This window comes from Sphaeramia orbicularis, chromosome 5, assembly GCF_902148855.1.
Source record: "Sphaeramia orbicularis chromosome 5, fSphaOr1.1, whole genome shotgun sequence".
Lineage (NCBI taxonomy): Eukaryota > Metazoa > Chordata > Actinopteri > Kurtiformes > Apogonidae > Sphaeramia > Sphaeramia orbicularis.
The window spans coordinates 20,684,008-20,697,729 of NC_043961.1; the positions used below are offsets into that span (position 1 = coordinate 20,684,008).

General features: G+C 37.0%; 2 protein-coding genes across 2 annotated transcripts; one reads left to right on the forward strand and one right to left on the reverse strand.

The window, feature by feature from the left end:
* Window positions 1-21: 21 nt before the first annotated feature.
* tpgs2 (tubulin polyglutamylase complex subunit 2) lies at window positions 22-3,913 on the forward strand. Its single transcript, XM_030134439.1, has 7 exons — window positions 22-206; window positions 311-390; window positions 484-571; window positions 1,733-1,873; window positions 2,011-2,124; window positions 2,205-2,368; window positions 2,943-3,913. Exons 1-7 carry the CDS (start codon window positions 131-133, stop codon window positions 3,159-3,161), a joined length of 882 nt encoding a protein of 293 aa, XP_029990299.1. The 5' UTR covers window positions 22-130; the 3' UTR covers window positions 3,162-3,913.
* aqp7 (aquaporin 7) lies at window positions 3,515-8,182 on the reverse strand. Its single transcript, XM_030134438.1, has 6 exons — window positions 7,826-8,182; window positions 6,497-6,623; window positions 6,266-6,403; window positions 6,062-6,180; window positions 5,725-5,942; window positions 3,515-5,117 (listed from the first exon to the last, which is right to left on the reverse strand). The coding sequence occupies exons 1-6, from the start codon at window positions 7,961-7,963 to the stop codon at window positions 4,940-4,942; spliced, it is 918 nt and encodes a 305-aa protein (XP_029990298.1). The 5' UTR covers window positions 7,964-8,182; the 3' UTR covers window positions 3,515-4,939.
* Window positions 8,183-13,722: the final 5,540 nt, after the last annotated feature.

Genomic DNA, 13,722 nt, shown 5'->3' on the forward strand with positions numbered 1-13,722 from the left:
GTAGCTTCCGGTGTTTGTACGTTGCGCGACAGCTGAGCTATCGGTGGAGAGGTGAATGATGATGATGATAGAGGGCATGGCGGTGTAAAGGATGCAAGCTGGCTATTGAATAAATGATTAAATTATCGAAATGGAAGTGACAAAAGAAAGTTTAGCGTTTAAAGGTGTTGCTGAGAGACTGACTCTTGGTATTACCCGAATACTTGGTGAGTATCTTTCTCTGAAACTAGCATCCACCTGACACTAGCATCATCTAAAGGCTACACATTTAACAACGTTTAACTACCATTAATTCATTGACTTTTGTCAGAAAACATGCCCGGTGTGGATGATGTGCGTTTTGCAGAAAGAGAGCCTGCTGAGAAACGAAGTCTGCTATCATGGGAACAGGTGAAAATTATCAGCCCGCTACAGTACTATTATCAGATTTTGGTTGTGCACTTGTGGCGAATGTTTAATAAACTAGATGTGTTTCTTTCTCAGAAAAACACTTGTATTTTGCCAGAGGATCTGCGAGATTTCTATCTCACCACTGATGGATTTACACTTACCTGGAGTGTTAAACTGGATAGTATGTGACCTTATTACAATCATGATTTGTAATTATACATTTCTCACAGAACTTTTCATTTATGCAGTATAAATAAGAAGATGTTATTAACCCATAAGGACCCAGTGTGACTTTTGTGGCAGTTCCCAAATTATTTTTTTCTCTTTATTTAACCTTTCCTAAGTGATTTATCACCATTTATTCTAGTATTATCCTCTGAATTTTGCATTTTTCAAGTGAAAATCATCTATTTTCCTATGTTTAATTGATTGATCATGAAGATGTTCATAAAAGCCCAGAGTAAAGACAAGGTTATTGTATCAAAACAGAAAAAAAAATTAAGAAAATGTGACTTTTTCAGTAAAATATAGCATTAACTGGACACAAACCAAGGGTCTCCATCCACTGTCATTCATCCAACTCCATATGTTTTACTGGTGAATCAATGTTGTAGAAGATGATGGTGTTTCCACGTTCACTACAGAGCCTCTGATTGCACTGGTCTACAATTTTTTAGAAATAATTTGCTTCAGAGATTAAATGTGCTAAATGTTACGTATTTTAATAAGATTAATTGGAAAATAAATGACAAAAGTGCCGGTTTGCTGACGTTTTCAAGGTATATGATTAAGTGTTATTACACATATATACTGGTTTATGTACGTTTATATAATAGTTTTATGAATCTTCCACTAAATAGAACCTGTAAAGTGAATGTATTCTGATGTGCAGACAGTGTTTTGAAGTAGATCTTGTAGCTCTGAGACAAATATTCCTTTGAGTCAAACCCATTCTCTTGTTAATTCTTGAATTTCACATTTTGACCCAAGGCTGTATCTTGGAAAGTTCAGCCAACCAGCATTTTTTACTTGATTTTTCTTTATCAGTGACTCTCATGTGGTAAAATTTCATTACTTTTATTCTGGAAGCATTTTCCTTGTAGACCAGTGTTGTCCAAATGGGTCATATCTGATGACCATGAAAAGATGATTAACTGTATTTTACACCAATTATTTACATGTATTGATAGGATTAGTGGCTCAACAGTTTGGATCAGTAGATGCTTTTGTCTGATGGTAGATGTTTGGGTCTTTATGGGTTAATGTGAAACAATGCATATTAAGTGGCTCTACCAGTGGGAAGGTGCTTAATTGCTATGTGTGTGTGTGTTATGTCTTTCAGATGAGTGTGTTCCCTTAGGATGTATGATGATAAACAGCGTGGCTCGGCTGTGTCCACTGCTGCAGCCAGTACCGTTATTCTCTCTCCCCAATGCCCCCTCACTGACTGACCTGGACTGGGAAGACAACAGCACAGAGCATGGTAAAACTCACCTGTTCTGTCAGTCTGGTGTCAGTTTTAGATCAAATGTGTTTGTCTGCTCAGTTAAGCAGGTTAATGGACAAACTGTTGATTAGATGGTAAATGATGGGTCACAATTCTTTACTGCCATATGCCAGATTCAGGACATGCTCCTGCTGCTCCGCATTTTGATTCCCGGAGTCGCATCTTTGAATTGGACTCCTGTGGCAGAAATGGCAAAGTGTGTCTAGTCTACAAAAACTGCACCCCAGGTATCACTTTATGGCTTATTTCTCATGATTTTGTGTGTTTTGTATTTTTAAATCAACTTAGTCACATTTTGCATTTTCAGGTGTGGTGGCCCAGCAGAGTGAAATCTGGTTCCTGGACCGTTCTCTGTGCTGGCATTTTCTGACATCAACCTTCACTTCTTACTACCGATTGATGATCACCCATCTCGGTCTGCCTGAGTGGCAATACTGTTTCACCCCATATGGCCCCAGCCCTCAGGCCAAGGTAGAACAGGGCTCAAAACTCTAATTACCCCTTATATTAAAATACTTTGTGGTTTGAAATGCATGTCTGTATCATTATGAATTTCAGTCAGTCAGCTTTCAGTCATAGCAGGTATACAAAAACATTTTATTAATTATTTGTCCTTTACAATAATGTCAGCTTCTTTTACATTTTACCACTATAAAAAAACATTCGACAATTAGAATTAATAAATGTGTAAATTAAAAAAATACATTGTTAATTTTTTTTTGGTAAAGGACATTTAAGGACTTTCACGGAAATATCTACAGTATTTTTAAAAAATTTGCAAACACCTTGAATGTGACTGTTGTTTTCAGCAGATTTTCCTGTATACCGTAGCACATAGGTTTCAAACTGTTTGACTCATTGATAATGCTGCTTTTGTAGAAGTTGAAGGAAAGACTGCATTGTAAAATTAGATGTTTTTCTAGATCTAAACAGAAATGTTTGCTTGGATGAGCATGTGTTTTCTCATGCACAGGTAAATATACATACCTAACATTAAAATGTGTCTGCTCTGCACATGATTATCTACCTCTTGTCCCCTATACAGCAGTGGGCATCCCTGTACCAGCCTCTTACATTCAGCAGTGAACTCAGCCCAGCTGATGCTGCTGGAGATGGTCATCTTAATAAACTGGATCCCACCAAAGCCTTCAGAGGCAAAGCAAAGGTACCTGCCCCCAAGAAGAAGCAGTCAGCACAGAGCAGCTTAAGCAGCAACGCTAAAGGTCAAGGCAGCACAGGAAGACACAGCGGGGTCAAGCGGTGAGGGGGTTCCCATTTAAGAACATTTCATTCACCTTTATGGTTTAAATGACCAGAATGAATTATTGAGCAGCCATTGAATCCTTTAATAAGTGTGGGTCGGCAGCTCTATGCTCCATGGTATCACAACTATGTATGAAATGTGCATGACAAAATGAACACATCCAGGTCAGCCCGAGATGACCTAGCTGATGGAGTCACAATGGCATGTAACAGGTTGTCACCAACCATGATTATCTAAGAATTAAATGTAAGGCAATGTTATTTTTCCCACAAACTGGACACAAATGATGATAAAGCTACGCTGCTGCAAAATTTAATTGTTGCCTTGATTAGTTGTTTGTGTATATATTTTTTTACTTTTAGGTGCTTATGATGGTGACCTTTCCAAAGTGGTCAAACTCATCAACACTAGATTAGTAAAATCTTCACTAGTGACACCTAATGGTTAAAAAATCAAATAAAACAGACAGCTTTATAACACCATGATGTGCTACTTGAGACACTGACAATGACACTGGGCAGCAAATTATATCAGTGCTGTAATGATCACAGACTCATACACTTTATCATTACATTACTGCTGAGGTTGTATCTGCTGCTCTAATACATTATACTAATATATTCTAAAAACCTAAAAGAGATTTGAAAACGGTCAAATAGTGCATCTGTTATGTAACTGAAGACACTGAAGAAAACCAGAATGAATAACTGTATACCTGAATACTGTTCACATTTCAGCAAAAGTATCTCAAAATAATATTATGTTACTTTACAGAAACTGAAACTAATTTTGTCATTTGTCAGAGTAATTGCAAATTGTACACACTGATATTTGCAGTTGAGCTTAGATAACCAACCTTACAGACTTTGGTGTATCAAATGTACGTATAGTTCAAACAGAAAATATTAAATCAATAATGAATGCAGTAAACCACCACACTCAGCTTTACTGAGTTACTGAGGTTACTGTAACACTGTATGATCTCACTGATGTGATTCTGTTCAGACTTAACACTGAATTAGACGTACTGTATAACATCTACCCATTTGAAGCAGTTACATTAAGCTTTTTAAGATCATATTTTAATTTCTTATAAGGCACAGTTTTTACCTGTAGTATTCTGAATCCCCACAGAAGATCATCAGTGTACATACATGCATGCCTTTTCCCTCTAGGCTGCTGCGTGCTGGACTGTAGCATCTAACTAGCTTGGGTTGTGCTGTTGCACCTTCAAGCTGTGAATAATTATGGCCTATTCATTATTTTATTTTTACAAAGAAAACTGCTTTTTTAATTGCAATGGATACACGCTGTTTTTTGTATTTTATTTTGCAGATTCGAAACTCATACGAGGTCGTGTATTGATTGTTACTATCGTTACACTTAGGATGTCTTCCAAGGTTATATTACATGATATAACTATAATAATGTATGAAACATAAGCCATTCTTTCACTGTATAACTACTGTGGCTGACAAGGATATAAACAGTTGCTATAGATATTAGTTATCATCATTAAATTTCTCAGTTTTTTATATGCATGTGCATTTAAGTCGCCCTCGGCTGCAGTAACTGTTGACTAAATAAAATAAAATTATTTATTCAACATTCATCCTTTTTTTTTTTTTTCTTTTTTGTGAATGTTTATATATTCTCTATTTGATTCATTTGGTCCATCTAATAACCCCGGTAACATTGTGTTCTAATGTATAAACATATCTACAGAGATATACAAGCCTGTAACTTTAGATAGTGAGTTCACACACTTAATTGTTAGTTCAGATGGCCTCCTGTTTTTCCAGTGGGGCGGTCTCTTCCCCCGACTCCAGTGCCTGACGGTCCTGATCAGAGAAGAGTGGGTGGTGCAGTTCAACCAATGCTTTGTAGAGTCCTGCACCTATTACACCTCCAATGGGGGGGGCAACTAGAGGCACCCACCACCAACCATTTCCAGATCTGCATGGATTAAAACAGAGAACGAAAGAGAGTTGAAGGAGCATGTCATAATAAATACATGCTTGTGAATATCTTGTTATTTAATTGATCAGAAATACAGTCACGGAAAAAATTATCAGACCACCCTTGTTTTCTTCAATTTCTTGTTCATTTTAATGCCTGGTACAACTAAAGGTACATTTGTTTGGACAAATATAATGATAACAAGATAAACAGCTTATTAAAGTTTAATTTAAGAGCTGATATCTATACATTTTGCATGTTTTTCTTGATAATAACCAAAATCACTTCAGTTCTTACATCAATAGCTATGTCATTGTACTGCCAAAAACAGTGCTTTTAGGTATTCCATGTTTTCTTTTCTGTCTGTTTTAGTCAGATGATACACACAGGAGTTAGTACTTGATTACATAATCATTGTTTTTGATAACTTTTGATGGTCTAATAATTTTTTCTGCAACTGTATATACCCTCTGATAACCTCAAAATGGCACATGTTGCTTAATCATTCACAGATATGTTATGCCTTTATCACTGACCCTCAGTTCACAGTCACACAGTGTCAAGCAGCAGTGAACCCTCCCCCAATCATTTCATTTCTGTATACCTGAACACATCCACTCCCCAGCCTGCCAGGGCAGTAAATACCCTGGGCCCAATGTCTCTGGTGGGGTTGATTGCATAGCCGCTGTTGCTGCCCAGAGAGATGCCAATGAGTAGCACCAGGAGACCCACCGCAACAGGCTCATTTCCCGCTGCCGCCGGTTTGTTCTTCTGGTCAGACAGGGCCATCAGGCACAGCAGAAGCATCGCTGTGCCAAACACCTGGCAAACATCCAACACAAACATCACAGAGAAATACTCGTCAATAGAGCTACGTGTAGAATAAAACAAAAAAAAGTATGAGTGTATCAGATGTGGGTGATTCACAGTTTCTTGGCAACCTGGTCAATGAATCCACCCATTAAGGAGAGGTATGGTGCAGGATAGGTGGCAAAGATACCAGCTGTTGCCTTTACACCAGTCACAGTCAGATTTCCTCCACAATAGGAGTAAATGGCCTCTGCAAATTAAAATACTGATATACTTAAAATGTGACTTTAGTTATATTTATCCCAAAAATTGAATTCTGCATTGAATGTTCTCACCATAATAAACAGCATAAATTGTCCCCGCTGCTAGAAATGATCCGAGGAACTGTGCAAAAACATACAGAGGCAGCATCTTCCATGCAAGACGGCCAAAGACACACATTGTGAATGACACTGCAGCGTTCATGTGAGCCCCTAAGAAGATCAAACAGTAAAAGAGACACATCTGTATGTAACTTGCACAATGTAATGACCTTAAGTATTGATGGTATTAAGTATCTGCTCTACCTGAGACTTTCCCTCCAACATGTACCCCCATAGCAACAGCCAGTCCAAAACCCAGGTTGATGCTGACGTACTGTCCGTACGCTCCCTGTCCTGTCACTACCTGGGCCACGGAGCCCAGGCCAAATGTCTGCACACAGAAACAGTAATAGCACAGAATGATTTCAGAGAGATACAGTGGCGGAAAAAAATATTAGACCACCCTTGTTTTCTTCAGTTTCTTGTTTATTTTAATGCCTGGTACAACTAAAGGTACATTTGTTTGGACAAATATGATGATAATAACAAAAATAGCGCATAAGAGTTTGATTTCAGAGCTGATATCTAGCCATTTTCCATAGTTTCCTTGATAATAACCAAAATCACTTCAGTTCTTACATCAATAGCTATGCCATTGTACTGCCAAAAACAGTGCTTTTAGGCATTCCATGTTTTCTTTTCTGTCTGTTTTAGTCACATGATACACACAGGAGTTAGTACTTGATTGCATAACCATTGTTTTTGATGACTTCTGATGGTCTAATAATTTTTTCCGCAACTGTATCTAGGAAAATCTTCCAGAGTTTCTTGTTCAGGTAAATATTTCATCAGATAGGAGATGTAAATGAATAAGAATGCCAATGTTAAAAAATAAGCATAAAATGAATAGTGTTGAGATGATGATACATTAAAACAGTGGCTCTGTCTGACTGACAGTGTTTTGTTAATTCATCTGATTTCCCTGTACCTAAAAAGTGTAAAGTGTGGAAACTGTAGACCCACTGAAAACAGCCGACCCTGAAAACCACAGTTATTCACTCAGGAAACAGGAAAAATGCTGCTTCCCCAGTGAAAGTCACATGTCAACAGTCTTTATACAGACCACTAAACACTGGTGTATGTGTGCTCACGTACTAACATATGTTCATGCTGTGTTCAGCATGTGTTCACAGTGTGTGTGTGCACCTTCTCTGAATCGACGTATGGGCCTTATTTTAACAGCTGACATGACTTTTACAACCTTTTCCATGTGGCTCACTGTCTGACTGTTTCTCTGGTAACACTAGATTTCCTGGTTCCCCCACCAATCTCCTGCCTCGACCCCTGCCATGTGACTGCGTACAGTCACATGGCAGGGGTGTTTAGGAGAGGCAACATGTTGTCAGGGTCAATAGTATAACATTAATCATTAATCACATAGATTTGTCATTTTACAAAGCACATACAGCTAAAGATAAGCCACAAAAAAGAAAGAGGAGCTTGTGAGTGAAAGTTGTTATCAGAATGTGCATTATATCATGGTCTTTTTAAAGCATGGAATGACGCTGACTCTTATAATGAAGCCTTTCTTACCATCATGACATAAGTGCAAAGTGATTCAGCAAGTCCCACGCGAACAAATTCATTCTTTATCCATACTCTGGGTCGAGTTACGGTAACTGCTTTCCGCTGAGAAGCCCCTAGATCTATTGACTGCACCAAGTCTTTCATCTTTTCTTCTTCTTCTCTCCTGTGCTTTGGTAGTATAGGGTTTTAATTTAGCTAAAAATAATGCTCAGGATCTCTGATTTCTTGAATTCTAACCCCCTTGCCAAATTTAAGAGGTGACTCCCATAGCACACAGTAGTCCTCTGACACGATAGACTTCGTTTTTAGCTCCTCATTCTGTTTGTCTGTGTCAGTGTAAGAGTCACTCTCTCTGTCTCACTCTTTTCCATCTGTCCCCCTCCCCCTCCCACACATACCCATGAGGATTTGTTACCACATTTTATAGCTTTGATCCAACCTGCTGCCCCTCTCATTAAACCAGTATTAACAAATAGGGAAATCTAATGCATTAAAAATTATGCTTATTAGCTCCTCAAAATGAAAGAAAACACATAAGTTTAGACACAAGTTACATAAAAACACACCTCAGCTGTTGCCTCTTCCTCACTTGATTAAACAGAGAACTGTTCTATAAAGTTATAGATCACTTTCTTCAGTGACTTTCTTCTTTATGCAACCATTTAGGACTAAGTTTTTCACAGAAGACACAATGATTTCATCATGAACAGAAAACACAGCAGAGACAGGAAAACAAACAGCCAACAGAAAGTATTGATTGAAAAGAGCGTTTCAGTGACTACAGTCAAACATTATTTGAACATGGTAGAAATCAATGAAAGTTTGCTCACATATGTCTATCCAGTCAAAGCAGAGATTTACTTAGCAGGTCACCAAGCTCTTATCAGAGTGTGATGTATGTGTTATTTCACTGATGCTGTTTCTGTTATTGTACAAATGTGCACGTGCAACAACTTGAGAATGAAGTGTGTGAACACAGTTTTTCACAATCCATTTTATTTCAGCACATATCCTTATGTTAATTCACTGAGCTCATCCCCTTTATTATGAAAATGCAATATTAGAGTAAGAGTATAGAGAATTTTAATTGAAACTTTTTTTTCTTTCTACCACGTTCTCATTGGGTCAAAGGTCTACAATGCCACAGTTACATTAAACTGCCTGGAGGCTTCCACAAATTGATGTCATGACTTTAGAAATTTCAGACTAATTTTCATTACCGGAAGTCAATTGGTGGTATACCTGTGGATGTATTTTACTTTTTTGTTTCCTTTCAGACTCAGTGTCAGTTCAGTTGTGAGCTTGTGGAAATCTGAATCAGCCAATACCTTAGAAAAAAAAACATTAGACTTCCACAAGTCTGGTTTCTCTTAAAGAAAACCATCTAAACATTTGAAGCTTTCAAATTATCACTTACATGTACACACAAACATATGTATATATACACACCAGAGGACTGAATCCTGCTTTAACTCCCAAAGATGAACATATATTTTTTAGGTATAGATCAAAAACATACAAAGATAACAGTCAACGAACTGTTAAAGCTGTGGCAACTGGTGCTGAGTACTGAGTGAATTTTTAAGCAGGAGAATAATCCTAAGAGCAGTTCTAAAAAGTTAAAAAATAAAAAATGTTTCAGAGAAGCTATTACAAAACCCAGACATTAACCCATCAGAACTTTATAGGTGAGCTCATGAATGGAGATCCACAAACTTCACACATTCTGGAGGTTTTCCAAGAGTAACAGTGTAGCATGAAGCTTGTAAAAGACCAATCTCACTAAATATTCACATTTTATATCAATGTCTGACCTCAACCATTAGCTATAGCTGATGTTAAAATAAGATTTAACATAAAACACATGTAATGTGGCAGATGTTGACCTAGATGTTGAAACAAAACCCTTCCTGCTCTCATCATTGTTAAGAATTTTCTTGAATAATAAATTCTTTATTAAGAATTTATTATTTTTCAATGAATATAAAAAATTATTAATGAACTAAAATGATATGCTCTGAGGGTCTTGTCATACTTATGACAGAAAATATTCAGTAACAATTTTTAATAAGTCTACAAATCATAAACTCACGTACTACTTAACCCAGTAATACCTAGAACTATTTTTGTGGTGACTTCCAAATGAAATTTACTGTACATCTAATCTTTCCTATGTGATATATCCTTATTTATCATTTTATCTTGTACATCTTTCAGTGAAAAGCAAGTATTTTCCTATATTTAACTCACTGGCCATAAATGTTCATGAAAGCTCAGAGTAAATACAAAGGGTTATTACGTCAGAACAGAGAAAATGGAAGCAATAGGGACTTTTTCAACAAAAATATCATTAAGTGTATGAAAACCAAGCATCTACAACCATTCTCATCTGTCAAAGTACAAGGTTTTATTGGTGAATCGATGGTGCAGAACATGACAGTGTTTCCATGTCCACTATAGAGCTTCTGAACATCCAAATGACTTGTATCTGATGACAGTGAAAATTTAAGAATCTGTGTTTTACCTGAAATGGGTTGATATGATTAGTGGTTCAAAACATATTAGACATTTTAGGTCAGTAGATGTTTTGGGTCAGTGGTGGTTGTTGCTTGTGAGTGATATAACAGTGTGTGAATTCCTGTTGCTCAGTATGAAATAAAGATCAAATTGGTGTGGCTTTATGTGGTCACTTCATACTCACATGATCATTAATTAAGGAATGCTAGCTCTCATTTCCGTCATACATTAACTAATACGTCACCAAATCAGGATTCTGCAAATGTTCACTCCAGCTTCATGTGTGCTCATGGTAGCATCCCTACCACTGAAATCTTGAAATCAATGGGTCAAGTAAGCAGCTCCAGGAGCAACAAGTGGTGCCAGGTACAACTATCCTCTCCTCTCACACGCATTGTATCTTATTTTGGCATTGATCTAGCTGATGTCATCAAGTCTATGCATGTGTTGATGTCAGCATATCAATTGCCTCTATATATGTGCCAAGTTTTAAGTAAATTGAAACAAAATATATGTTTTTATAGACATTTAAAATGTCGCCCAATATAAGTAAATGGGAGAAAAAAATTCAAAAGAAATGTGAACTTTGACTTACTTTTCCTAAAATGTAACCACATCTATTCTAGATCACTTGCAATCTATAAACCCGATTTGGTATGAATTCAACCAAAAGTTTTGCTGCTACAGACATTTGAAATTTTGCCCCTTATTAGTAAATGGGGAAAAAAAAAAGATTTTAAAAATTCATAAAAAATTTGAACTTAGACCTACTTTTCCCAAAATGTAGTCAGATCTTTTCTGGGTCACTGGCACTCTATAAACCCAATTTGGTATGAATTCAGCCAATAGTTTTGCTGCTACAGTGTTAACAAAGTAAGCAACAAACAAACAAGCAAACAAACTGAGCTAAAAACAATACCCCTTTCTTCCCCTTCGGGGGGCAGGGTAATGAATGTTTAACTACTGCAGCCTTTAAAACACATGTAAGCAAAGACATTTGTGACTCAAGCTGCGATACCCAAAAAAGTATCCTTTAAAACAAGCACAGATAAGAAGGAGAAGGGGTCAACAGGCAGTGGATACACAAACAGCAGCAGATAATGCTGACTGCAACACTACAACCCTAGAACAACTTCTTCAAATCAGACGTCTTCAAATTAGACTGAGGGAAAGAAGTCGTAGGATTTTCAAAGAAAATGACATGTCTCAGTCATCAAACAAAGGAATGTGATCCGATCACTGATGGAAATAGTAAAGGACTGTGATGCCTGTGAAAGACCTGCAGCTCCTCCACTCAATATTCAAGAGTATTTTATGATTTCAAACCCACCCTCTTTACAAAACAAAAATTAGCCATCAAAGGATCTCATACAATTTACAGAAACAAAATTAACTAACCACACTTTTGGTCCAGATGCAAAATTCACTGTTTCTTTCTTGCTGGGAAATTCTAATACTGAATTGAAGCGTGCAACATGGAAAAAAGGGGGATTGTCTGTACTTCCTTCAGTAGTACACTAGAGGGCTGCAAAGAGTGTGGGTTTAGAGCTGTCTGCTGCCTGGCATATGGATGGAGGGTTCTCTGAAATAGTGGAAAACCTCATGACAAGTCTAATGACAGTATAATAAGCTTTTTCACACCGTTAGAGAAGGCAGCATGATAAAAAAAAAACAAAACAAAAAAAACAATAACTCAGCAGTCAACAAGGAGTTGGGAAGGACAGTTCAGGGGTTAAAGGTGAACATATGATATTTAACCCTGCAGGACCAGCACAGAAGATGGACTCATAGTTATGGGATTCTACAGAGAGACCAAGAAGAACCCACTGGTATTCTTTATATGACAGTTCTGGAGTCATTCATTCATTCATTTTTTTTCGAGCAGAAGAAAAAAACAAAACATTTTTAGATGTACAATGAACCAATAGCAGAGCAAACGAAATAATAAATAAAGGTGATCAAGACCGTATAGTAATTGCCATGTACAATAGTAATAACAAAATAAATTCAATATGTACTGCTCAAAAAGGAGTGGGACAAAGAATATATATATATATATATATATATGTTTTTGTTTGTTTGTTTGTTTGTTTGTTTGTTGTTTCTTGTTTCTTGTTTGTTTTATTTTGTTTTGTTTTGTTTTGTTGTACTAGTGGACAGACAAATCTGACAACAAAGAATTAACACATACAGGATGGCCTCTTAAATAACATGTAAATTTGTAAAAGAAAAAAACAAAATTGTCTCTTTTCTGAGATTGTACATTATTTCATATTTATACCATCTTTGCTTGATGGTTAATTTATAATAATATTAATATAATAATGACAATGGTACTGGTAAGTGTATTGAAATGTTCATAATCTGATCTTAAAAAAAGGTATTTTGTGTATGCAAAGCTCTATTTGTTTATCATTTATTGTTATTTGCAAGTAGTCCACAGACTATACGTCATCATAACTTTTATTAAGAACAAGCAAACCTACAACTACAGCCTCCAGTTGGCTTTGGAAATGGTTAAATAGTCACCTTGTGGGGCGGCTGTGGCTCAAGTTGACTGGGTCATCCAATAACCAGAGGGTTGGTGGTTCAAATCCCGTTATGTCTTAGTCATGTGTCATGGTGGCTGGGGGGGCTGTTTGGCACGAATTGGCAGCCACCAATGACAGCAATGTACACTGCTTTACTTTCAAGGCTGGCCTCGAACTCTTCATTGTCCTTGTAAAGCAAAAAATAAATAATGAAAGAAACAAATTGGTTAATGTGTAAGAGATAATAAGAAATAAGAGGATAGCAAACTATTACATGATCAAAAACAAATTAATTTTAGCAAAAAAAAATGTCTCTGTTTTGAATGTCTGGGGTCGCCAGAAATTTGTGATGTCATAATGGGGTCATGAGCCAAAAAATGTTGGGAACCACTGCCATACTCCTTGTTTCCAAGGTATACAGCAAGGCAGTGGATGTCTACTTCTCTTCACACTTTAATTCAGGGGTGTCAAACTCAGATCCTCGAGAGCCGGTATCCTGCATGTTTTAGATATTTCCCTCTTCCAGCACACCTTGAAGCCGTTACATCGTTATCAGGCTTCTGCAGAGCATGATGATGAGCTGATCATTAATTGAACCAGGTGTGGCTGGAAGAGGGAAATATCTAAAACATGCAGGACACCGGCCCTCGAGGACCGGAGTTTGACACCTGTGCTTTAATTGCATTGTGCTACATGAATAGGGGTGTGGTATTTCAGGATTAAGTATCCAAATGAGTGTAAACATTATGGGTGACTGCATTTCCAAAATAGGCAAAGTCTAAATAATTATCGTACTTCAAGAAGTGTGTCCTTCAGTTGCATGATTCTCAGTCCTGAAGCTCCTCCTCTTTATGA

What these genes read in the sequence shown, in the direction of transcription:
- tpgs2 (XM_030134439.1), top strand. Translation starts at nt 131, where the DNA reads ATGGAAGTGACAAAAGAAAGTTTAGCGTTTAAAGGTGTTGCTGAGAGA. An exon ending in TGGTATTACCCGAATACTTG is followed by an intron (nt 207 to 310) that starts GTGAGTATCTTT and finishes GACTTTTGTCAG; the next exon opens with AAAACATGCCCGGTGTGGAT. An exon ending in AGACAACAGCACAGAGCATG is followed by an intron (nt 1,874 to 2,010) that starts GTAAAACTCACC and finishes GCCATATGCCAG; the next exon opens with ATTCAGGACATGCTCCTGCT.
- aqp7 (XM_030134438.1), bottom strand. Translation starts at nt 7,963, where the DNA reads ATGAAAGACTTGGTGCAGTCAATAGATCTAGGGGCTTCTCAGCGGAAA. An exon ending in TTTGCACTTATGTCATGATG is followed by an intron (nt 6,624 to 7,825) that starts GTAAGAAAGGCT and finishes TTCTGTGTGCAG; the next exon opens with ACATTTGGCCTGGGCTCCGT. An exon ending in AATTTATGCTGTTTATTATG is followed by an intron (nt 6,181 to 6,265) that starts GTGAGAACATTC and finishes TTTAATTTGCAG; the next exon opens with AGGCCATTTACTCCTATTGT.